The sequence below is a fragment of the Salvelinus alpinus genome, chromosome 26 (assembly GCF_045679555.1).
Source record: "Salvelinus alpinus chromosome 26, SLU_Salpinus.1, whole genome shotgun sequence".
Classification (NCBI taxonomy): domain Eukaryota; kingdom Metazoa; phylum Chordata; class Actinopteri; order Salmoniformes; family Salmonidae; genus Salvelinus; species Salvelinus alpinus.
Genome location: NC_092111.1, coordinates 3,726,783 through 3,751,351, shown reverse-complemented (window position 1 = coordinate 3,751,351; position 24,569 = coordinate 3,726,783). Strand labels below are relative to the sequence as shown.

General features: G+C 42.6%; 2 protein-coding genes and 1 long non-coding RNA gene across 3 annotated transcripts; 1 reads left to right on the top strand and 2 right to left on the bottom strand.

Annotated features, from left to right (window-relative positions):
• Nucleotides 1-9,336: 9,336 nt before the first annotated feature.
• On the bottom strand, nt 9,337-10,686 carry LOC139554463 (uncharacterized). The gene is made up of 2 exons (XR_011670845.1): nt 10,612-10,686; nt 9,337-9,867 (listed from the first exon to the last, which is right to left on the bottom strand). It is a non-coding gene; the product is annotated as an uncharacterized lncRNA (long non-coding RNA).
• Nucleotides 10,687-12,839: 2,153 nt separating this feature from the next.
• Nucleotides 12,840-14,936, bottom strand: LOC139554467 (prostate stem cell antigen-like). The gene is made up of 3 exons (XM_071367279.1): nt 14,695-14,936; nt 14,277-14,396; nt 12,840-13,454 (listed from the first exon to the last, which is right to left on the bottom strand). Exons 1-3 carry the CDS (start codon nt 14,744-14,746, stop codon nt 13,243-13,245), a joined length of 384 nt encoding a protein of 127 aa, XP_071223380.1. The 5' UTR covers nt 14,747-14,936; the 3' UTR covers nt 12,840-13,242.
• A 1,980-nt stretch (nt 14,937-16,916) lies between these two features.
• Nucleotides 16,917-24,547, top strand: LOC139554465 (putative hydrolase DDAH2). Its single transcript, XM_071367277.1, has 6 exons — nt 16,917-17,184; nt 18,484-19,125; nt 19,354-19,542; nt 20,377-20,496; nt 23,077-23,220; nt 23,546-24,547. Exons 2-6 carry the CDS (start codon nt 18,841-18,843, stop codon nt 23,660-23,662), a joined length of 855 nt encoding a protein of 284 aa, XP_071223378.1. The 5' UTR covers nt 16,917-17,184; nt 18,484-18,840; the 3' UTR covers nt 23,663-24,547.
• The last annotated feature ends 22 nt before the right edge of the window (nt 24,548-24,569 follow it).

Genomic DNA, 24,569 nt, shown 5'->3' with positions numbered 1-24,569 from the left:
GTGACCGTGTTATTTTTGAGAAGACTATTTGATTCTGAGTTCGGACACAAAGTTTGTATGTGAAAACTATTTCTAAGATGCATACTTTCAGTTTATTCAAACTCACTTCACTTGCGTATAAGATGGAGGCTGGCACTACCAGTGTTACAGCTTTGGCTCATGCTGGCACAAGCTTAGACCAAATACACCGCTAATCATTTGAAAGATTGCTCAGAAAACCAGTTGTTTTAATCGGCGTATGCTTACTTTGATTTTGACCTTACGCCGATTAGGATAACCAGAGTAAGGTGTTTACATGAATGAATGAATGGGCAAGACAAAAGATGTAAGTGCCTTTGAACGGGTATGGTAGTAGGTGCCTGGTGGACCGGTTTGAGTGTGTCAAAGTAAGTTCCCCGCCCACTCAGCCTACTAGCTTCCCGCCCACTCAGCCTACTAGCTCCCCGCCCACTCAGCCTACTAGCTCCCCGCCCACTCAGCCTACTAGCTCCCCGCCCACTCAGCCTAGTAGCTCCCTTCTCACTCAGCCTACTAGCTCCCCGCCCACTCAGCCTACTAGCTCCCCTCCCACTCAGCCTACTAGCTCCCCACCCAGTCAGCCTACTAGCTCCCCGCCCACTCAGCCTACTAGCTCCCCGCACACTCAGCCTACTAGCTCCCCGCCCACTCAGCCTACTAGCTCCCCGCCCACTCAGCCTACTAGCTTCCCGCCCACTCAGCCTACTAGCTCCCCGCCCACTCAGCCTACTAGCTCCCCGCCCACTCAGCCTACTAGCTCCCCGCCCACTCAGCCTAGTAGCTCCCTTCTCACTCAGCCTACTAGCTCCCCGCCCACTCAGCCTACTAGCTCCCCTCCCACTCAGCCTACTAGCTCCCCACCCAGTCAGCCTACTAGCTCCCCGCCCACTCAGCCTACTAGCTCCCCGCCCACTCAGCCTACTAGCTCCCCGCCCACTCAGCCTACTAGCTCCCCGCCCACTCAGCCTACTAGCTTCCCGCCCACTCAGCCTACTAGCTCCCCGCCCACTCAGCCTACTAGCTCCCCGCCCACTCAGCCTACTAGCTCCCCGCCCACTCAGCCTACTAGCTCCCCGCCCAGTCAGCCTACTAGCTCCCCGCCCACTCAGCCTACTAGCTCCCCGCCCACTCAGCCTACAAGCTCCCCGCCCACTCAGCCTACAAGCTCCCCGCCCACTCAGCCTACTAGCTCCCCGCCCACTCAGTCTACTAGCTCCCCGCCCACTCAGCCTACTAGCTCCCCGCCCACTCAGCCTACTAGCTCCCCGCCCACTCAGCCTACTAGCTCCCCGCCCACTCAGCCTACTAGCTCCCCGCCCACTCAGCCTACTAGCTCCCCGCCCAGTCAGCCTACTAGCTCCCCGCCCACTCAGCCTACTAGCTCCCCGCCCACTCAGCCTACTAGCTCCCCGCCCAGTCAGCCTACTAGCTCCCCGCACACTCAGCCTACTAGCTCCCCGCCCACTCAGCCTACTAGCTCCCCGCCCACTCAGCCTACTAGCTTCCATCCCACTCAGCCTACTAGCTCCCCACCTACTCAGCCTACTAGCTCCCCGCCCAGTCAGCCTACTAGCTCCCCGCCCACTCAGCCTACTAGCTCCCCGCCCACTCAGCCTACTAGCTCCCCGCCCACTCAGCCTACTAGCTCCCCGCCCACTCAGTCTACTAGCTCCCCGCCCACTCAGCCTACTAGCTCCCCGCCCACTCAGCCTACTAGCTCCCCGCCCAGTCAGCCTACTAGCTCCCCGCCCACTCAGCCTACTAGCTCCCCGCCCACTCAGCCTACTAGCTCCCCGCCCACTCAGCCTACTAGCTCCCCGCCCACTCAGCCTACTAGCTCCCCGCCCACTCAGCCTACTAGCTCCCCGCCCACTCAGCCTACTAGCTCCCCGCCCACTCAGTGTATCTTTTCAGACTTACTAGTAGTTTGACATGAAGGAAAAGTAATTTTTGTCCGATTTTGAGCATTTTTATCTGGGAAAAAATATTTTGGGTGATGTTTTAGTCATTCAAAAAGCTTATTTTACATGGGAATCAGAATGACTGCTCAGACTTTTAAACCATAGTTTCTTTGGAATTTACGGTATCATTTACTGTTTACGCATAAAATCACCTAGAGTGCATTGCCATTTGCAGCAATTTACTGTAAATAACTGTACTTTACAGTTAGCTTTATTGTATAATACTGTCAAAACAACAATCAAGTTTTACAGTGTACTTTATTGAGGGAAAATGTACAGTTACTATGACTGAGATATGTGGTTGTCCCACCTAGCTATCTTATTAAGATGAATGCACTAACTGTAAGTCGCTCTGGAGTCTGCTAAATGACAACAACAAAATGTTTCAATACATGTAAGAACTGTCTGGATTACTGCAACTCGCTGTTGGCTGGGCTCCCTGCCTGTGCCATTAAACCCCTACAACTCATCCAGAACGCCGCAGCCCGTCTGGTGTTCAACTTTCCCAAGTTCTCTCACGTCACCCCGCTCCTCCGCTCTCTCCACTGGCTTCCAGTTGAAGCTCGCATCCGCTACAAGACCATGGTGCTTGCCTACGGAGCTGTGAGGGGAACGGCACCTCCGTACCTTCAGGCTCTGATCAGGCCCTACACCCAAACAAGGGCACTGCGTTCATCCACCTCTGGCCTGCTCGCCTCCCTACCTCTGAGGAAGTACAGTTCCCGCTCAGCCCAGTCAAAACTGTTCGCTGCTCTGGCACCCCAATGGTGGAACAAACTCCCTCACGACGCCAGGTCAGCGGAGTCAATCACCACCTTCCGGAGACACCTGAAACCCCACCTCTTTAAGGAATACCTAGGATAGGATAAAGTAATCCTTCTAACCCCCCCCCCCCCCCCCCCTTAAAAGAGTTAGATGCACTATTGTAAAGTGGTTGTTCCACTGGATATCATAAGGTGAATGCACCAATTTGTAAGTCGCTCTGGATAAGAGCGTCTGCTAAATGACTTAAATGTAAATGTAAATGTAAACTGTAACGCTGCTTGGTTTTTCATGCTCACCACTTTCCCGTGTGTATCAAGAATGGTCCACCATCCAAAGGACAACCAGCCATCTTGAAACAATTGTGGGAAGCATTGGAGTCAACATGGGCCAGCATCCCTGTGGAATGCTTTCGACACCTTGTAGAGTCCATGCCCCTACAAATTGAGGCTGTTCTGAGGGCAAAAGGGGGTGCAACTCAATATTAAGGTATTCCTAATGTTTTGTACATTCAGTGTATTTTGTATGTCTTCCAGGGTAAGGTTTTGTAAGACTGTATCACCTAAGTGCCATTCACGTTATTGAATAGTACAACCATGAGGATGTCATTTGCAACATATTTAGCATCGGAGGTGGCGTTGTTATGTCAGCTATTTTATACAGTCGTTTCCTCAACATGTGGGATGACCCACTAGGCACATTTGGGTAATATTTGGTTAAGTCAATGATCAATTCGATTTCAACCTTTATTTACACACTCAAAAAGAAGTTTGTTGAATTCCCAATGTGTTATCACTATGCTTTCAACCATCTAAAAGCACAACCAAATTCCAACAGAAAGACAATGCCTGATTTTTGGTTTAGTTGTCATCTGAATGTATCACTGTACTTCTAACCATTTAAAAGCACAACAAAATGAAAATACAATGTCAGATATTTGGTATATATACAACAACTTAATGTGTCATCACCGTGCTTCACCTAATAGCACAACCAAATGACCGGGGTTGCAGTTGAGATTACAGTTAAAGGACATAGTGCAAGTGATCAATGTTGTTCGAGATTCTGCACTGAATATTATAGCAATTGTGAAGATCTCCACAAACATGTGACCTTTGTATGCATTCATGATTACATAAGACATTTATAGTTACAGTAACTTCAACATGTGGCCATGGATTTGTTACTCATTTTGAGGTTGAAGAAATACTGTTACAGTTTGCAATATAGCCTTAAATGTAGGCAATTTACTGTATTACAAAAGTAATAAAGAATTGTGATTGCTTGACAACAGAACCAAATATCAAAATTTAAAGAATAGGACTGAATCAAACATTATTTGAAGTGGATTTAAAGTTTGATTTGATTTAGTCCTATTCTTTTCTTTGGTTTTTGGTTGAGATGGAGACGTGAATCTATCATATCAATGATGAATTTGTAGACAAACTGAAATTAAAGCCAGACTAGGTCAGTGGCATAGATGGCACTATCCAAGCAGAAGATATATCTCCTTAAAATGCTGATATTTGGTTGACAACCAAAGACAATTCAATATCCAGTTTGTCTACAAATTAATAATTGATACAGTGCCTTCAGAAAGTGTGCACAAGTATTTATGTTACAAAGTGGGATTAAAATGGATTTAATTGTAATTTTCTGTCAACAATCTACACAAAAACTCTGTTGTAAAAGTGGAAGAACAATTCTAACATTTGTATCAAATGTATCTTGAGTAGATGAGATTCAACCCACTGAGTCAATACATGTTAGAATCACCTTTGGCAGCGATTACAACTGTGGCTCTTTCTGGGTAAATCTCTAATAGCTTTCCATACCTGGATTGTGCAACATTTGCCCATTTATTCTTTTCAAAATTCTTCAAGCTTGATTGATGGTTGATCATAGCTAGACAACCATTTTCAGGTCTTGCCATAGATTTTCAAGCAGATTTAAGTCAACTGTAACTAAGCCACTCAGGAACATTCACTGTCTTCTTGGTAAGCAACTCCAGTGTAGATTTGGTCTTGTGTTTTAGGTTATTGTCCTGCTGAAAGGTTTTGCCTGTGCTTAGCGGTATTCCATTTCTTTTTTATCCTGAAAAACTTCCCAGTCCTTAGCGATTACAAGCATACCATAACGACACCACTAAGATTGAAAATATGGAGAGTGGTACTCAGTAATGTGTTGTATTGGATTTGCTCCTAACATAACACTTTGTATTCGCTCTGGATAAGAGCGTCTGCTAAATGACTTAAATGTAAATGTAAATGTATTCAGGACAAAAAGTTAATTGCTTTCCCACATATTTTGCAATATTACTTTAGCGCCTTGTTGCAAACCTGATGCATGTAAGCAGGATGCATGTTGTGGAATATTTGTATTCTGTACAGGTTTCCTTCTTTTCACTCTGTCAGAGTAGCTACAATGTTGTTGATCCATCCTCAGTTTTCTCCTATCACAGCCATTAAAACTCTAACTCTTTTAAAGTCACCATTGGTGTCATGGTGAAATCTCAGAGCGGTTTCCTTCCTTTTTGGCAACTGAGTTAGGAAAGACGCCTGTATCTTTGTAATGACTGAGTGTATTGATAAGTGTAATTAATAACTTCACCATGCTCAAAGGGATATTCAATGTCACATTTTTCTTTTTTACCTATATACCAATAGTTGCCCTTCTTTGCGAGGCATTGGAAAACCTCCCTGGTCTTTGTGGTTGAATCTGTGTTTGAAAATCACTCCTTGACTGAGGGTCTTTATAGATAATTGTATGTGTTGGGTACAGAGATGATGTAGTCATTCAAAAATCATTTTAAACACTATTATTGCACACAGAGTGAGTTCATGCAACTTATTACTTATTAAGCTAATTTTTACTCCTGAACTTATTTAGGCATGCCAATCAATAACAAAGGGGTTGAATGCTTAACGTATTGACTCAAAACGTTTCAGCTTTTCATTTGTTTACATTTTCATTACACATTATTACATTTGTTTAAAAAAATTGAAAACATACAGTACCAGTCCAAAGTTTGGACAAACCAACTCATTCCAGGGGTTCTTTATTTTTACTATTTTCTACATGGTAGAATAGTAGTGAAGACATCAAAACTATAAAATAACACATATGGTATCATGTAGTAACCAAAGTGTTAAACAAAATCGAAATATATTTTAGATTTTAGATTCTTCAAAGTAGCCACCCTTTGCCTTGATGACAGCTTTGGACACTCTTGGCATTTGTTTATAATCCCATCCTTCAGCTACAATCAACCCCTCCTATCTATCTCTTAACACCATCCATTTTCTATTTCTATTTGACATATCATTTTTAACTGTGCTGTGATGCTTCACAAAAGTACTGAACCTTTCTATTCTCATAGTTTCTACAGATTGTAAATGAAAGATACATTTTTTGCTAAAAGTATCATTATATTATTGATCAATTGACTTTGACTTTTCAAATCACCCAGCAGTGCTATTTGCCGAGTTAGCTCCGGGTAAATGTTGCAATGAATCCAAAATATTAATTATTAAATTAAAAATTACATTTGAAATCAACACAAACTTGAAACCCTAGGCCTATATTTGGGATATTTTCACTGTATTTTACAAATGTTCCATCCCTAGAATAAATTACTTTTCTCCAGGGTAACCCGGTATTTCCCTCCAAAACCATGTTATTCTAAAGCATATCAGGCATATACAGTGCATTCCGAAAGTATTCAGACCCCTTGACTTTTTCCACATTTTGTTACGTTACAGCCTTATTCTAAAATGTATTAAATAGTCCCCCCCCCCCCCCCATCAATCTACACACAATAACCCATAATGACAAATTCAAAAACAGGTTTTTAGACATTTTTGCAAATGTATTAAAGATAAAAAACTGAAATATTGTCTTTACATACGTTTTCAGACCCTTCACTCAGTACTTTGTTGAAGCACCTTTGGCAGTGATTACAGCCTGGATTCTTCTTGGGTATGACACTACAGGCTTGGCACACCAGTATTTGGGGAGTTTCTCCCATTCTTCTCTTCAGATCCTCTCAAGCTCTGTCAGGTTGGATGGGGTGCATCGCTGCTCAGCTATTTTCAGATATCTCCAGAGATGTTCGATCATGTTTAAGTCCGGGCTCTGGCTGGGCCACTCAAGGACATTCAGAGACTTGTCGCGAAGCCACTCCTGCGTTGTCTTGACTGTGTCACTATGGTCGTTGTCCTGTTGTAAGGTGAACCTTAGCCCCAGTCTGAGGTATGAGAGGTCTGGAGCAGGTTTTCATCAAAGATCTCTCTGTACTTTGCTCTGTTCATCTTTCCCTCGATCCTGACTAGTCTCCCAGTCCCTGCCGCTGAAAAACATCCCGACAGCATGGTCCTGCCACCACTATGCTTCACCGTAGGGATGGTATTGGCCAGGTGATGAGCGGTGCCGGGTTTCCTACAGACGTGACGCTAGGCATTCAGGCCCAAGAGTTCAACCTTGGTTTTGTCACAACAGAGAATCTTGTTTCTCATGGTCTAAGCGTCCTTTAGGTGCCTTTTGGCAAACTCCAAGCGTGCTGTTGTGCCTTTTACTGAGGAGTGGCTTCCGTCTGGCCACTCTACCATAAAGGCCTGATTTGTGGAGTGCTGCAGAGATGTTTGTTCTTCTGGAAGGTTCTTCCAACTCTACAGAGGAACTCTAAAGTTCTGTCAGAGTGACCATCGGATTGTTGATCACCTCCCTGACCAAGGCCCTTCTCCCCCGATTGCTCAGTTTGGCCGAGTGGCCAGCTTTAGGAAGAGTCTTGGTGGTTCCAAAAGTCTTTCATTTAAGAATGATGGAAGCCACTGTTCTTGGGAACCTTCAATGCTGCAGAAATGTTTTGGTACCCTTCCCCAGATCTGTGCCTCGACACAATCATGTCTCAGAGCTTTACGACCTTATGGCTTGGTTTTTGCTCTGACATGCACTGTCAATTGTGGGACCTTATATAGACAGGTGTGTGCCTTTACAAATCATGTCCTATCAATTGAATTTCCCACAGGTGGACTCCAATCAAGTTATCGCAATATCTCAAGGATGATCAATGGAAACAGGATGCACCTTAGCACCTAATAGCAAAGGGTCTGAATACTTATGTAAATAAGGTTTTTCTGTTTTTATTTATTTATATATTTGCAAACATTTTTAAAAACCTGTTTTCGCTTTCTCATTATGGGGTATTGTGTAGATTGAAGAAAAAAAACATGTAATCAATTTTAGAATAAGGCTGTAACGTAGGAAAATGTGGAAAATGTGAAAGGGTCTGAATACTTTCCGAATGCACTGTAACTCATTCTTGAATAGGATTAGGCCTATTTATTTTGGATGCTATTTGAATGGAATTGATGGAGAGATGGAAAGACTGAGAGAGTGCCCACGTACACACTGATTTAAAGCAAAGATATTCTAGTGATAGGCTGTTTTAAAACCCTTCAAAAAAATAAGATGACCCCTGAAAGCCAGATGGATATGTGTAAATTAGACATGCATTCGGTCCTTATATTACTCTTGCATAGGCTATGCTGCAGCAAATGTAGTCCTACCTTTCACAATAAAACAAAGTTACCACGATGAGATGATACATGTATTGTGAACTGCACTCCTAGATGCGCTGAGCATTTATGATTGATTGTGCAGATAGCAGAGTAGGCTGTGGCCCATAGAGAAGCCAGATTACAGTTTAACAGTTACATTTAAGGTCATGCTGTTCATTGAAATGATTTACCAGTTTCTCTTAGTTCTTTATTCCTGGAAAGGGGATTGGGTTTGGGCAGGAAATATTGGTCATTCTTGGTAACCCGGTTCCCTCTATTCAACCCTAGCCTATATTGTCTATTTTTAGTTGAACCCTAGGTTAAATTGAAAGAATAGCTGTTAATGACTTCACAAATAGTATATAGGCATAGTATCATTGATGATATTTGACTTATAAAAGTTAGTTACATTTAATTTGCTCTGTTAAACCTACCCTTTGGAATGACTTCAATTTTATTTTTGTTTAAAAATATATTTTACCTTTATTTAACTAGGCAAGTCAGTTAAGAACAAATTCTTATTTTCATTGACTGCCTAGCAGTGAATCTATATAGTTATTATGAGATCTCTCAATAATCTTTCTTAAGATAGCACATTGGTAGTAGTCAGTGACAAATATCAGATTCCAAGTCACAATACATTCACAAATTACATTGAAACAATGTTGATTCAACCAGTGTGCCCAGTGGGGAGTCTGTCATTTAAAATCATTAATAAAATCCATTATTATTTTTACATGACTGAATCCTTTATGTTATTGGTGTTATTTGGTTTCCATGGACCAACTTGTACCAGACAATTGTCTATAGTCCTGCTGTCATGGCCAATGTTCCCTGTAGCCCTGAGACCGTTACGCAGCAGCTCCCCAGGGACTGCCGCATTTAAATATCAGCCCACAGAGAGAAGCATGAGTTTGAACTTAACTCAACTTTCTAAAGCATTGGTCACCAACCGGTCGATTGCAATCGATTGGTCGACCCCCCCGGGCATTCCTAGTCGATCGCCAAACATTTCTGTAAAAAAACAACGATAAAGCCTTGTGTTCCTATTTTATTGTTTTCGTCTCGGGCTGTTGATGGTAGGTGCATCCGATTCATCTGCTCTGCGCGCCGGGTACGTGAACTGTTGCCATTTTTAACAATTTCATGTGTCTGAAGCTACAAACTCTGCCTTCCCGGCGGCCCCAGATATCAATCGGATGGCTCAGATTACAGTGTCCGCAGTTAACGTAGCAGGCATACAATAAAGCTATAGCAAATTTTATACTGCGAGATTTCAAACCTTTTAAAACCATGACTAGAGAGAGACAGACTGTCTTTTGGGGTATTTTTGAATATCAATTAATATTTCACGTTCTCTGTTTATAGGAGTAACAACATGAATTTGTGCATGAGGCAGAAATAATGTGGTGCTACCCGAGTTTCGCCATCAAGTGGATGGAGACTGTGTCCGTTTTTGGTCAGTGTCAGTTGAGGAAAGGGTGAGCGGAGTGATATTGAGTGGCGGACCCTGTCTGCTGCTCTCTCCCTGCGTTGAGACTGACCATCAGATGCAGGCATCATCAACCCTGTAAAATAAAGATAAAAGGCGAATTATTTAAATGTATGCTCACTCAGTTGTGCCTCACAAGTAATACAACAACGGATCTATTACTGGAGTAATCAAATATGGGAGCCTACCTCAAATGTTTAAATATAATTTTAAAAAATGGCCCGAACAACAATGGGCAAAGCCAATATGCGGTGATAATGTATTGATCCCATAGCTTACTACACACACCTCATTACTACAGTACTGTTTTTAATTGGTTAATGTTACATAGGCTTACGTTTTTTAAGTCATACAAAAAAACAAATCAGAGTGGTAGATCTCGGCTTGCATTTTGAATCAGAAAGTGATCTTGACTCAGAAAAGGTTGGAGACCACTGTTCTAGAGTTATTCCTGTTAACACTATCCACGTTTCCCTTTACTGTGGCAATTGTGATCGAATAAATACAATATTAGCCACTTTCAATGCAACATACCGTAACAAAACGAACTACAGTATCCAAGAGATTTTGTTGTAGGCAGAATGCATCGAAATAGGACTATATTGCATTGACACGCACTTCTCAGCCCCTACTCTACACAGACCTGTGCGGCATAAACAATCACAGCTGGTGCAGACCTATATGCAAATAGACCATTGCCATTCACTTTGAACTGAGCGGTCGTGAGATTTGATTGTTTTAAGATCAAAGAGAGAGCTGCATGTAGCAACGTGTGCACATTTTGTTCATATCCTTTGCTAGTTAGTGAGACATGATTTACCCAGTTATAGATCATCTGTAGTCAGCAATAGAAGATTGATTACTTCCTGCAAGAGCGCAAAACGTGTACATTTCTTTAGAGTCATTTAGAGCTTTTTTTTTTGTCTTAAAGGGGCAGTGTTGTATTTTTTTAAATTTTGAGACAGGCTTGAATAAACTACGTAGCAAATAGGCAGATGGTAGCATAATTTGTCTGATTCTCTGTAATAATGGTATGAGAATAATAGTGCATTTTATTCTGTAAAGTGGTTTCTTGCATCAAACAACACAAGAGCATTTTCAGTCACCTCCTTGTCTGAAGAAGCACAAGTGGATGAAGAGGTTGCATGTTTTTTTCTCTTCAAAAGTCTCATGGAATGTATACATTTGTTGCTACTGTAGGATGAATGATATAACAGCTATTTTCATGTTAAACTGTTATGGGATGCATTGTTTTTGGTGGTAGGCCACTCTGGTAGGCCTACATCATGATCAAATAGCCACAGAAGCCTACATGGCCACTGTTAAAACTGTAACTTAAAACCGGTGCAGCCTCAATGTTCACAGTAAAGGCCCACTGGAAGTTGCAAAGAATTTTCATAAAGTTCAAATTTGCTCAGTGCCCGGAAAATATTTGAGGGAACATTGCTCATGACTATTTGTCAAAAGGGACCAAGTCTTCATTTCAATGCAGCTTGTTGGATTCTAGTATTTTCCTTTACTGAAGCTTGTAACAAGTATTACCTTTTATTGTAAGATTAGATTAGATTTAGATTAGATTAGATTCAACTTTATTGTCATTGAACAAGTACAAGTACAAGTACAACGAAATGCAGTTGGCATCTGACCAGAAGTGCAAATAAAAGAGAGCAAAAAATGTACAAGTGAAACATTTAAGTACAATGTATGTTATTAAGTGGGATGTATAAATGTGCCATGAAGGCAAATGGCAAGTACAAATGGAAATTCTAAATGTGCAACGGAGGTAAATTGAAAGTGCAAGGAGACATGCAACTGAAATGCAGCAGTGAGGTTACTGAGGTAGACATGTACATGTACAACTGAATTACGTCCCTAATCAGATTTTGCAAAGCAATGTCAGAGTCCAGTAGTACCGTGAAGAGTGCAAAGAGAGTAGTGCAACAAGGTCCCTGAGAGGTAGTACTAAGATGTGGGCGGGTGGATATGGCTAGTGCCGTGCCACAGAGGTCAGCAGGGTTACAGTAGCTGGAAAGAAACTGTTCTTGAGCCTGCTAGTGTGGGAATGTAGAGACCTGTACCGCCTGCCTGATGGTAGGAGGGCAAACAGTTTGTGGCATGGATGTGAAGGGACCTGATGATGTCGCGCGCCCTACACAGACACCGCTTGCGCTGGAGGTCTACGACGGCAGGGAGCTGGGCACCGTGATGTGCTGGCCGGTTTTCACCACCCGTTGCAGGGCCTTCCGGTCGGCCACGGAGCATCCGCCAAACCACACTGTGGCGCAGTTAGTCAGAATGCTCTCGACCGTGCAGCGGTAAAAGTTCACCAGGATCTTGGGAGACAGGCGGGCCTTCTTCAGCCTCCTCAAAAAGTACAGGCGCTGCTGCGCCTTTTTGACCAGGATGGAGGTGTTGAGGGTCCAAGAGAGATCCTCGGAGATGTAGACACCCAGGAATTTGAAGCTGGGCACAAGCTCCACCTCAGTGCCATCAATGAGAACCGGGGTGTGGCTGCAGCTTTTAGACTTCCTGTAATCCACATTGAGCTCCTTGGTTTTCTTTGCATTGAGGGCCAGGTTGTTGTCAGCGCACCATGCAGCCAGGTGCTTGACCTCCCTGTAGGCTGACTCGTCATTGTCAGTGATCAGGCCTACCACCGTGGTGTCTCGACGATGGTGTTGGAACCGTGTGCAGGAACGCAGTCCTATTCTTCTTTAATGTTTTCTTCCCTCCTACTCAAACTCATCATTTGAAAACATATTTTAAATGTTATTTTTTTTATTTTCTTCCTACTTTTAATGTATTCTTTCTTCGACATATTTCCTCCCTTGACTTCACCTTCCATTTTAATCAAAGGCAGTTGCATTTAACCTAGATCATGGTGTGGACATTGAATCAATGACATTTCATTAGATCTCTACAGAGGATGTCAATCAACTTAGTATGAGACTGACATTTCTTTTTGACTTCTTTTGTATGTTTCAATCACCCTGAAAAGACACAGTCATTTTCTTAATTCACGTAAAGAGATCGACATTAAAAGCACAGTTGTTTTGTTTGTTTGTCTGTTTATTAATTGCTGCCAGTCATTTTCCAACAAGGTAATGTTAAATATAGCACCGTTGAAAAGTCTAAACATTAGAAAGCCATGTTAACCCTTATTTAAACAAAGGTTCTTAACAAAGTACCATTTCCATCAACATGTGGATTATGTTTTGTCTCTAGTTACATTGTCATTAAAATAGTGTGATGTGTGTGTGTGCGTGTGCGTGTGCGTGTGTGTCTATTGTATGTAAGCAGCTCATGTAAACGAGGCACTGTCCGTTTGTCACACCGTGTATGTCTATACTGAGATTGTTTTGGTTAGTGGGATTCACGCCATGACATATATAAGTTGTGCATGTTACGGTATGATTGTGCATTTTCATATCAAATGCAACAAGTCAGTATATCAGCCCTGTATGAGAGAGAGAATAGGCAGGATGCACAGTGCACCTCCCCTCCAGATGGGGGCAGCATGGGCCATAGCCCCGTTGCACAGGTCAGTGTCACAGCAGTTGTTGTGGTAGGTGAAGTTCAGGCCTGCAGTATGTTTCTCCCCAGACAGACCACATTGGGAGGGAATGGCACAGCTCTTCTCATACAGGACCAGACGCAGGGAGCCTACAGATGGCAGAGAAGGGTAATGCCAATAGTACTCAAAACACAGAATGAGTTTAGCACTACTAATAGTCAGTTAACCCATACTTGGAGTTGGATCCATTCAGTAAAGTATACTTTATTTCACTTCAGTACGTCTAGGCCTATTTGTCAGTGCACTGACTGAAATAGAGGCAAGAGGAGATGACAGTGTAATTGCTAGACTGACAGACATTGTGACGTATTACTGTCGTCCTAAGAGGCTAAAACAATTGGCCCACCAGGAGTCAGCGGATAGGCCACACCAGCTCTGCATTTAGAAAGGTGTTAAACACAATACATTCAACCACTGCAAATCACTGCCCTCCATTGAATTATGTGGCAAAAACACTTTAACAAGAAACACATTGTCTGTGTTTTCAGAGCAGTCCCTTTCCTCTTAACCTCAGAGGCACACAGAATCATGTATACCACCCACTGATCTCACAGGCTATTTTTTTGTTGTTGATAATTTGAGGGCGTCACAGGAATTAGGGAGCTAACAACTGGCTTGATGAGAGATAGTGGTGACATTTGACATTTTCACCTAGTTGTTTAAATACCTAGTAGGAAGGCAAGTCTAGGCAGGCATAGTGGACCATAAAATATCTCCCACACTTAACTCTTCAACTTCAGTTGACACAACACAATTGCAGTGCCACTCAAGTTTGTTATTCAATCCAACACACAATCACGGAACATAGGTTTCATTGTATTTGTCATTAACATAATATGTCATGCCAACTCCACCAGAAACCCAATACTGTCCCCAATGCCCACACACGCACACCCACAGTATGCACTCACCTCGCGTCCCCACTGCGGTGCTAGCTAGGCAGCGCTGTCCAGCAGGACACTCCTGAGGGAACTTGAGGCAGTCCATGGGAGAGATGGCAGGAAACACACATGTGTAACAACAAAGAGGTGCTAAGAAAGAAGGGGACCATCATACATTAAGATTATGTATCAATTATAAGATATACATCATACTAATGGGGGTATAACACTAAAATTCTACTTAAGGTGGAGGGGAAAAAGACAACTCAGCACTATAGAGGTATTGCTTTTCTCCTAAACCTTTTGGCTGACTAGCTAATGTGTCATTATTACCTCCTGCTGTTGCGATATGGGTCGATTCTTAAAAGACAATTGTCCTTGTTAAACAAAAATACTTTGTCATATTGAATTGTGTATTCCTAGGCATTAACCTCCTTTTCTTACATACCTGCCAAAGGAAGACAGCACAGGAAAAGAAGCAACAGTTGTGGATGAGACATCGTAGAAGTCCTAGATCCTTTGGCACTTTGGAAGATATTACAAACTCTTCTGTTATTTTGGTCAACGCCCCTGCCTAATATCTTCAGCCTCTCTCTTCTCTCAACACCACTAGCAGTTAATAGGGAGCATGTCCCATTCAATTCCCAATTGAATTTCCCTTTCTTTCCTTCCAAGTCAGCATCAAATCCATCCAACTCTCAGTCTTTCTCTCCCGGTCAACTACACATATTTTCCTACTGTATTATTTCCCTCTCTGATAATGCAATAAGTGACCAGATGTCATTTGTATTGTCCTCAAATGGTCAGTTGTAAATTTCCTCAATCTACCTCCCTATGTCTGGTCCTCTTTATTTCTGACCAACCAGACACATTGGGAGTCAAGGTCTCCACCCAAAACTCTCCTAATTGAATTTGGATGGTAACCGTGTGATGCTAACACACGTTCCCAGTATAATTGGTCAAAATCTGTCTAAAAGGGAGATTTACAGAGGTCCTTCCTTTAAGGCAACAACTAAATGTGGTGGTGATTTATATTGTACTGAATCAAAAATAACATGGGAAGTTATACATCATGTCCATAATGAAGTCTACACCCACAGATGTGGATACAGAAGGCACAGTAAAAAGAGTGAGGCAATGCACTGTATGTGTAACCTACAGTATAACATGGTGCATTTTACACAAGACTAGTTCTTGCTGTGAAGCTTTTGCATTCAATTTATGCATTCGGTTTATGCATGAGATGAGAGAGAGAGAGAGAGAGAGAGAGAGAGAGAGAGAGAGAGAGAGAGAGAGAGAGAGAGCGAGAGAGCGAGAGAGCGAGAGAGAGAGAGAGAGAGAGAGAGAGAGACAGACAGACAGACAGACAGACAGACAGACAGGGAATGACTAAGAAAGAAAAAGAGTAAGTAAGAGACAGACAGACAGACTGAGAGAGAAAGTAACTGCATTATCCATAACTCCCTAATGAGTGCCGTGAGGTGAGCAGGGAGGATAGTCAAGTGACAGGAGTCTTGTGATAAGGGCGGGCTAAGGCCGGATAAATTGTTTACCAGTCATTAAACACACCATGTACAGCCAGCCTTCCTGAAACCCACTCCAATGTGGATAAATATTAGATAGGCTAGGGTCACGTTCATTAAGCACAAAATGGAAGAAAACAGTGTGAAACAGGGAGGCACTACATGAACTTGTCCAATAAGAACTGCTTGTTTTTTAGTTTTCTGTTAGAAAATGCTTTGCTATCGGAAGGGAGGTTACAGGTTTTAACTAGTTGGCTCATGCTAGTGCTGATGCATAGAATACAGATCCTCCACTGTATTTCAACGGGATGTTTTGTGAGGGCTGGAGTTGGGCTGACAGATGGTGTTCTTCGTTAATCCTGTCTATGTCCGCTGTGTGTGTGTGTGTGTGTGTGTGTGTGTGTGTGTGTGTGTGTGTGTGTGTGTGTGTGTGTGTGTGTGTGTGTGTGTGTGTGTGTGTGTGTGTGTGTGTGTGTGTGTGTGTGTGTGTGTGTGTGTGTGTGTGTGTGTGTGTGTGTGTCCATTGCGCTCTGTCTTTGTGTGTCTCTCTCTCTCTCTTGTCATCAAATAAACATGCAAGCTATTTTTTTTCTTCTGACTCCCAATCAAATCTGCAGTTGACTGTTTTGACCATTTGATTTCAGTAACATATGCCAGTCGCTAGACGAACATTGCACTGTCCTGTCTGCAGGTCACACTCCTTCTGTCACTAGCGGGTCTGTTTGAGTGTGTTTACCATTTAACCAGAGATGATTATCTCAAATTTGAGACTGAGTCATGTTTATCAATCTATGGCCGAACCTCGGAAGTGTGATAAGCCACAAGCATTGATAATGCTGTTCTTAATTCTCCAAGACAAATATACATGTTGCCAGACTATGTTGTGTAACTCCATCATATCTTTCTCTTGGACCCACTGCACGGTTAAATATATGACCAATATTGCAGAAAAGACAGGATTATTTTTCGCAGACAAAGACTAGACTCCAACAAGACACACACACACAAAGACACAAAGTTGAATAGTCAAGCGTATTGCGTCTATAAAAAATCTCTGAAAGCGTGCGAAGTAATAATGTGACTATATACAATGTAACATTGCGAATTGATATAACTGTTGACGTTTATCTGTAGAATGGGCGGATACAAATTTGGCGAGGGAGCGGGGGTGTGGCACATTTGTAAACAATTAATCAGGGAGAAAATATGAATCCGGTGCCATAATCTCTTCGAAAACCACTTAAAGTCAATCTGCATAGAACGAGTTTACGTTACAGCAACATTTCAACTGGTTTGGGCAACATTTTATGAGGAGATTAGCTGTCAAACTTTACTTTTAAAGTGACAGAATTCCGAATCATTTGCGAGTTGAACTCTGGTTGATGAATTCCATTCGAGCTGCACTTTCATACAAGGTAAGAAGCAACTCTATCGTGATAATATTCTACTTTTCTCCTTGAGCGGAGGGAATTAGGACGGGTGGGGGAGGGGATGAAAGGGTGAACAGGGCGCCGGGTAAAGGGAAATATAGAAGAGAAGATAATAACGGGATAGGTTTGGAAATTGAAAGAAAAAAAACTGAGAAAATAGGCATACGATTAAAGACATGACTGAATTTGATTAACCTCTGTAAAAGCAATAATAAAGTAGGCATACATCTTAACATTGCACTGGGCGTGATGAGCTCTTGCAGCCAAAAATGTCAGATGCTCTTCGTGTAACTTGTTTGGCTACTCTGCAGATGGCTAGCACGGGATGATAAAAAGGCATAACAAAATTAAATACATTTGAGAAATAGTCCTAAATCTAGTTGTATTCATTTGATTGAGGTTTAGGTAAGTTACATTCCTAAAAATCTATATTGAGAGACATCACTTAGTTTGTTATTGTCTGATAATTACTCAAATGCTGCCGTGAATGGCTATTTTCTATGAATTATCCAGAATACACTAAATGTAGGTAGCATCTGAACATATAGAGGCGCAATCCTGCAACACTTGTTGCGTCAAAATGTTAGAGGGGTCAACCTGAAATTATTCGACATTCTGGTTTAGCAAACTCGTGTGCCTAGCAGGGAGAGAGAGCAGTCGTTTAAGCAAATAGAATATTGACGCTGGGATTCACAACCGGGTGAAAATAAAGCAGTGAGTGTCTCTAAACTGTAGCCAACGAGCTGATCGATTTGCCATTGCAAGACCATTGTAGGATGTTGGGCTCAAATAATATGCCCTTGAACAATGCAGCTCTTGTCAGCATTCTCCAGTCCACTCTGTTATCTGTATTAATTCTGGTTCAACTTGACACAAGAATAGTGTCTCTATGAAATAAGTTAGAGAAGTTACATTACAAATGATTGAATAATTATTATTTAGTTGGTCTAAATCATGTAATCATGTATTCAATAGCAAATGGTGGACACTGAACACTTGCGATTATGCAATTTATTTTTTATTTTTCATGCCAACTGTCCAATGCCAGCAGCACCACAAAACAGACCATTGTCTCGCTAAGGAAAATATCTTATGTTCCAAGACAGAATGGGTAGCCCTACTATATGTCCTACAGTTGAAGAGAGTTAAATACGTGCAGTAGAGCAGACACAAGTGATCACAGGAACTTTCATCTAATGAGTCACTGAGCATGTACTAACATGCTTTAGCCTTCTCACCAAAAGCCCTCAAGAATTTGTCTCTCTCCTTTCAGACAGCAATCAGACTGAAACTCATTTACCTCCCTGGAACTTTGCAGTTGGTATTGGAGTGGCTAATCACTGAAGTGGAAGAACAGGGATGAATACTTTCTCCTGTGTTTTCCTGCCTGGATGACAGACTCCCCATAGAGTTGCTGATTCGCTCCATCACATCCCTTTAGTGTCCAGCTGGTCTTGCCATCACACCTCACAGCTTCTCAAACAGCTGGGAACACACTCTGACAACAATTGTCACCCACTCATCTAGAGGCAAACACACTTTCACTGTTCTGCCTTGTAGTGGCAGTACACCAATACTAGCCCAAAGCCAGGGTACTCCCACGCCTTCGCACACACACCCTCTCTTTCTCACACACACATTATGGCGAGCGAGTTGCCGTACGGCTGCTTCACCCACGCCGTGGTGCGGGGCATCCCAGAGACCTTTGGGAAGGTCGATAATGAGGAAACCACGACGGACCTGGCTAAGGCACAGCGTCAGTTTGGGGTGCTGACGGGGGCGCTGAGACAGAAGGTGGGGCTGCAGCTCATAGAGATCCCTGCAGACCCGGAGCTACCAGAGAGTTGGAGGATAGAGGATATAGCTGTGATACAGGGAGACACGGTACTCATCACCAGGCCATTCAAACAGCAGAGACGCAGAGAGGTAAACACTGACCACAACAACTGAGAAAAATACTTATCTGTATCGCTGACTTATTTTAACCTAAATGAATGAGATTTGTGTGTGAATCAATCCATTAAACGCGTTGTAGTTCTGTCTCAATTATTGATTTATATTGTTATGTTTTAATTATAGATTAATGTTGCAGTAGAGTCAGTTTGACCTCCTCTCTTTCTCTCCCTCCCTGTCCCTTTCTCCTCTCTTCCTCAGGCTGAAGCGGTGAGGAGGGTGATGTCGGAGCTGAACCTGACAGTGGTGGAGTTTGGGGCAGAGGAGGGAGGCTCCGTGGGGGCCACGCTGGAGAGCAGCGACGTGCTCTTCACTGGCAGGGAGTTCTTTGTGGGCATCTCCTCCCACACCAACCACAAAGGAGCTGAGGTGCTGGCCGACACTTTCAGAGTGAGTATAGCTTGATTCCTTTCTCAAACCACATGCGAGGACAAGATCCAAAGTCCCTCCAACCTTCTCCTCCAATGTGTTCTGAGGAGGCAAGCAAAGAGGACATAAATAATCTAGGAAAGACTAATTGGGACAGAGCCCATGTGTTGCAGCAGAGATGAGCAGGTGGCTATTGTATTATGAGATTCATGGCTCAAAGACAGCTTGCTCTTCCATCATTTATGTCCCCATTGGTCAGGGATGGTGGTGATCATACCAGGAACCCCCTTGAGATTTGACATGGTCCACAGTAGTGCCATTAGTATTGATGGCTTCCTCTTGCTAAGTGCATTTATGGCAAGTTATGTGTGTGTATATCTGTCCACGTGTGAGTTCACTTGTGTGAGAAAGAGACAGATGGGAAAGTATGAATGTACAAAGAAAATGCATACTTAATTTTCTACCATGCTCCCGTAAACTAGACAAAATGAGATTTTTCAGAGTCAGGTCTGTTTATTTTAATGGACTTATAATGGTCGTTAATACCATAACCTGTTGGATTTCGATATTCAATATCACTCAGGGTGTGGCATGCAAACTACACCATTGTGTTTGGGGTGTTTGTCTGTATGCTTTCCTGGTGTTGCTTTACATGCAATATTTACAGAGTATTTATTATCTAATCTATCTGATGAATTACTTGATTTGATGTCGAAGTACATGACCATATTAAAAAGTAATTCAAAGATAAATAATTTTCTTTGGGTCCCTGTGTACACAATAAGAAAAACATTTTAGAATCTACAACATTTTATAGGCCACTTAATGTTCTTACCATCTCTGTCCTCGTTTTAGGACTTTACTGTGTCCACGGTGCCAGTGTGTGAGGGAACTCGTCTAAAGGACATATGCTCTATGGGTGGTCCTGATACTATCATCATCAGCAACAGTGATGGGGCCAAGAAGACCCTCCGGGTGAGTGTGTCAGAGAAAGATGGTGAACTAATATACTGTTGAAGTCGGAAGATTACATACTCTTAGGTTGGAGTCATTAAAACTCGTTTTTCAACCACTCCACAAATTTCTTGTTAACAAACTATAGTTTTTGCAAGTTGGTTAGGACATCTACTTTGTGCATGACACAAGTCAATTTTCCAACAATTGTTTACAGACAGATTATTTCACTTATAATTCACTATCACAATTCCAGTGGGTCAGAAGTTTACATACACTAACAGGCTGACTACACCAGCGCGAGCGTTGCAAAATAAATTTAGAAATCTATATTATTCAATTATTGCACCACACGGCTTGCGCGCACCAACGAGCGTCTGCGTTGCCAAGGTTAAAATAGAAGTCAGTTCTATTCGTGACGCAGATCGCGCTGCAAGTCCTGCCTCTCCCATCTCCTCATTGCTTTATAGAAGCAGGTACCCACGTGCCATCTCCTCATCGGTTATACCCACGTGGGTGATTGAAAGACGAAATAAGTCAGTGGCGGTAATGCACCTAATTTAGAAAGTTGCCAATCGCAATATAAAGTCCAGAGAAGAAAAAGCCTGGAAGGAGGAGAGATGACTAGAAACGATTCAGATTAGCGTTTTATGTGTGGATTCATTGTCGGATTAGAGGACCTTGTGCATTTCAGGTAAAATAACAACTCAATGTTTATGTCCCAGGACAAATTAGCTAGCAAGGAAGCTAGCTAAATAGGACAAATTAGCTAGCTAGCTAAATTGCCATACATTTTTAATGTTTAATTTTTAATGGTTCAGAGTTTGTTTTGGTATTTTAACCTGCGTGTCGTGATCGTGTTTGGTGTGGGGGGACAAAATAAATTTATGCACGATGGCGCACGTGCGCAGCTGGTTTGGGTTCTGTAAGTTGACTGTGCCTTTTAAACAGCTTGGAAAATTCCAGAAAATTACATCATGGCTTTAGAAGCTTCTGATGGGCTAATTGACATCTGAGTCAATTGGAGGTGTCCCTGTGGATGTATTTCAAGGCCTACCTTCAAAATCAGTGCCTCTTTGCTTGATATCATGGGAAAATCAAAAGAAATCAGCCAAACCTCAGGAAAAAAAAATTGTAGACCCCCACAAGTCTGGTTCATCCTTGGGAGCAATTTCCAAACGCCTGACGGTACCACGTTAATTTGTACAAACAATAGTGAACAAGTATAAACACCATGGGACCACGCAGCCGTCATACCGCTCAGGAAGGAGACGCGTTCTGTCTCCTAGAGATGAATGTACTTTGGTGCGAAAAGTGCGAATCAATCCCAGAACTACATCAAAGGACCCTGTGAAGATGCTGAAGGAAACGGGTACAAAAGTATCTGTAGCCACAGTAAAACGAGTCCTATATCGACAACCTGAAAGGCCTCTCAGCAAGGAAGAAGCCACTGCTCCAAAACTGTCATAAAAAAGCCAGACTACGGTTTGCAACTGCACACGGGGACAAAGATTGTACTTTTTGGAGAAAAGTCTGGTCTGATGAAACAAAAATAGAACTGTTTGGTCATAATGACCATCGTTATGTTTGGAGGAGAAAGGGGGATGCTTGCAAGACGAAGAACACCATCCCAACCATGAAGCACAGGGGTGGCAGCATCATGTTTTGGGGGTGCTTTGCTGCAGGAGGGACTGGTGCATAGATGGCATCATGAGGGAGGAAAAGTATGTGGATATATTGAAGCAATATCTCAAGACATCAGTCCGGAAGTTAAAGCTTGGTCGCAAATGGGTCATCCAAATGGATAATAATGACCCCAAGCATACATCTAAAGTTGTCCTTAAGCCAGTTTGCCACAACAGTCAAGGTATTGGAGTGGCCATCAATCCTATAGCAAATTTGTGGGCAGAGCTGAAAAGGCGTGTGCGAGCACGGTGGCCTGACTCAGTTACACCAGTTCTGTCAGGAGGAATGAGCCAAAATTCACCCAACTTATTGTGGGAAGCTTGTGTAAGGCTACCTGAAACATTTGACCCAAGTTAAACAATTTAAAGGCAATGCTACCAAATACTTATTGCGTGTATGTAAACTTCTGACCTACTGGGATTATGATGAAAGAAATAAAAGCTGAATTAAATAATGCTCTATTCTGACATTTCACATTAAAATAAAGTGGTTATCCTAACTGACCTAAAACACAATTTTTACAAGGATTAAATGTCAGGAATTGTGAAACTAAGTTTAAATGTAGTTGGCTAAGGTGTATGTAAACTTCCGACTTCAACTCTACATTCTGCTTGCCACAACCAACTGCCATTCAGACATGCAAAGTGATCGACTGAAAATTCTCCAGCCCAGTATTTGTCACTGCTCAGATGAATAATGTAAATGATAAAGCAAGCTTTGTTGGGCTGTCTTTAAAATGTCATTGTGTTGTTTAGAGCCCTATTAGCCTACATTACCCAAGTGTATTTGGTCCCCATCCGGAAATGATTGGCTCTTGCCCAGTTCAGCTTCTCCCTGTGGGTTACTCAAATGTGAACACATCCTGGCCCCTGCTGTCATGCTAATTTTGTTAGCACCGCCTCTGTGTTTGTGTAGATGATGGAGCAGCTGACTGATCACCACTACGAAGTGCTCACGGTCCCGGATGCCACAGCAGCTAACTGTGTCTATGTCAGGGGCCCCTCCAAAGTGGACTACCTGCTTCACCCGCCCACTGAGGAGTGCCTTGACAGTGTCCCTGTGAGTGAACAGCTGTCTTTAGGCTACTTTACTAAGCTATACTTTTTTTATATCCACCGTATTGGGTCTTTGGCATATAAGAGAAACAATTTTATTTTCAATACAAAATCCCTCCACTCAATCCTAAATGTGCCATGATATAGGCATTAATTTTCCACCCTGCTGCAATACACCATGAAATAATCACATGAAGTGCACTCGTAGAACAAGGAACGCAAGATGAACAGCAGGCGAAACACAAAAGCTTGTCAAGGACATCGGCTGAAGCTTCTCCCCATAAATGGGAATGTAATAAAACTGTATTCTCTCCACCCCCACCCCACAGGCCTTCCAGAAGCTGACAGACTACACCCTCCTCCCTACAGCGTGCAGCGAGGCCTCCAAGCTCGGCGGCCATCTATCTTCATTCTGCCTACTTATCAATAGGAAGCCACACTTCTGAATGCCCTTCTCCCATAGTAAACACATAGGCCTTCATTGGCTATAGGAAAATACAAATGTGAACAAAGAAAATGGCCAACTGTTGGGTCAGGGGCTAAAGGGAAAAGTCTAAACTGTATCCTTGGGACATCCCAACTCTGACGTCACCCCATTTTGAAGTTGACATTTTAAAACTGTTACGGTAAGGGTTAAGGTTAGAGGTATGGTTAAGGATAGGTAAATTGTATGGTTTAGGGTAGGTAGGGACGTCTCAAGGATCCCGGATAGCACTAACTGGGGCTAAAGAGGGTTCAATGTGCATATTCTGCACAACTGCTCTCCCTTCTGTGGAAAGAGTGCAGTGTGGCTTGAGGAACTTTAATAGGCTCTAGATTTGAAATGTAGGTGTACTGTATACGGAACCGGCTCTACAGAGATGCTCTCTGGAGACAAAAGCATAGCCACCTCAGTTTTATGTCCCTATATTATATAACAAGACTTGCTGCGATTATCCAAAATGTCTGATCCATCCTCCGAACCACACTCTCTGCGCTCAAGAGTAAGTAGGCTGTTACGTTGCGGCCATAGAAATATAATACATAGAAGGGACTTGCCACCTCTAACCCTGTCAATTTTACTGGTGAACACATGGGTACACTCTCAGTGGCTGCCAGTCCTGACTTAAATGGGCACATCCGTTGTATAGATTCTGTCTATGGTTGTATAGGCCTTTTGAAAATTTCAAAATACAATCATGGGGAAAAAATAGTTTAAAGTAAATTACCAGTGGCAACCTGTCATTCAGGGCAGGTAGGGCAGAGCACTTTTGTTGTTGCATGTTATCAGTTTGCAAACAATGTAAAAAATAAAAAAAAATACAAAAATTGTTAATAAAGCTGCATACAAACATGGTCTCTTTTTGCTTGAGT

Bases quoted from the DNA above. Each gene is read 5' to 3' on its own strand.
- LOC139554467 (XM_071367279.1), bottom strand. From the start codon at position 14,746: ATGTCTCATCCACAACTGTTGCTTCTTTTCCTGTGCTGTCTTCCTTTG. The intron at 14,397-14,694 runs GTATGTAAGAAA...CTTCTTTCTTAG, and splicing joins GTGCTGTCTTCCTTTGGCAG to CACCTCTTTGTTGTTACACA. The intron at 13,455-14,276 runs GTGAGTGCATAC...TGCCATCTGTAG, and splicing joins CACCGCAGTGGGGACGCGAG to GCTCCCTGCGTCTGGTCCTG.
- LOC139554465 (XM_071367277.1), top strand. From the start codon at position 18,841: ATGGCGAGCGAGTTGCCGTACGGCTGCTTCACCCACGCCGTGGTGCGG. The intron at 19,126-19,353 runs GTAAACACTGAC...TCTCTTCCTCAG, and splicing joins AACAGCAGAGACGCAGAGAG to GCTGAAGCGGTGAGGAGGGT. The intron at 23,221-23,545 runs GTGAGTGAACAG...CCCACCCCACAG, and splicing joins AGTGCCTTGACAGTGTCCCT to GCCTTCCAGAAGCTGACAGA.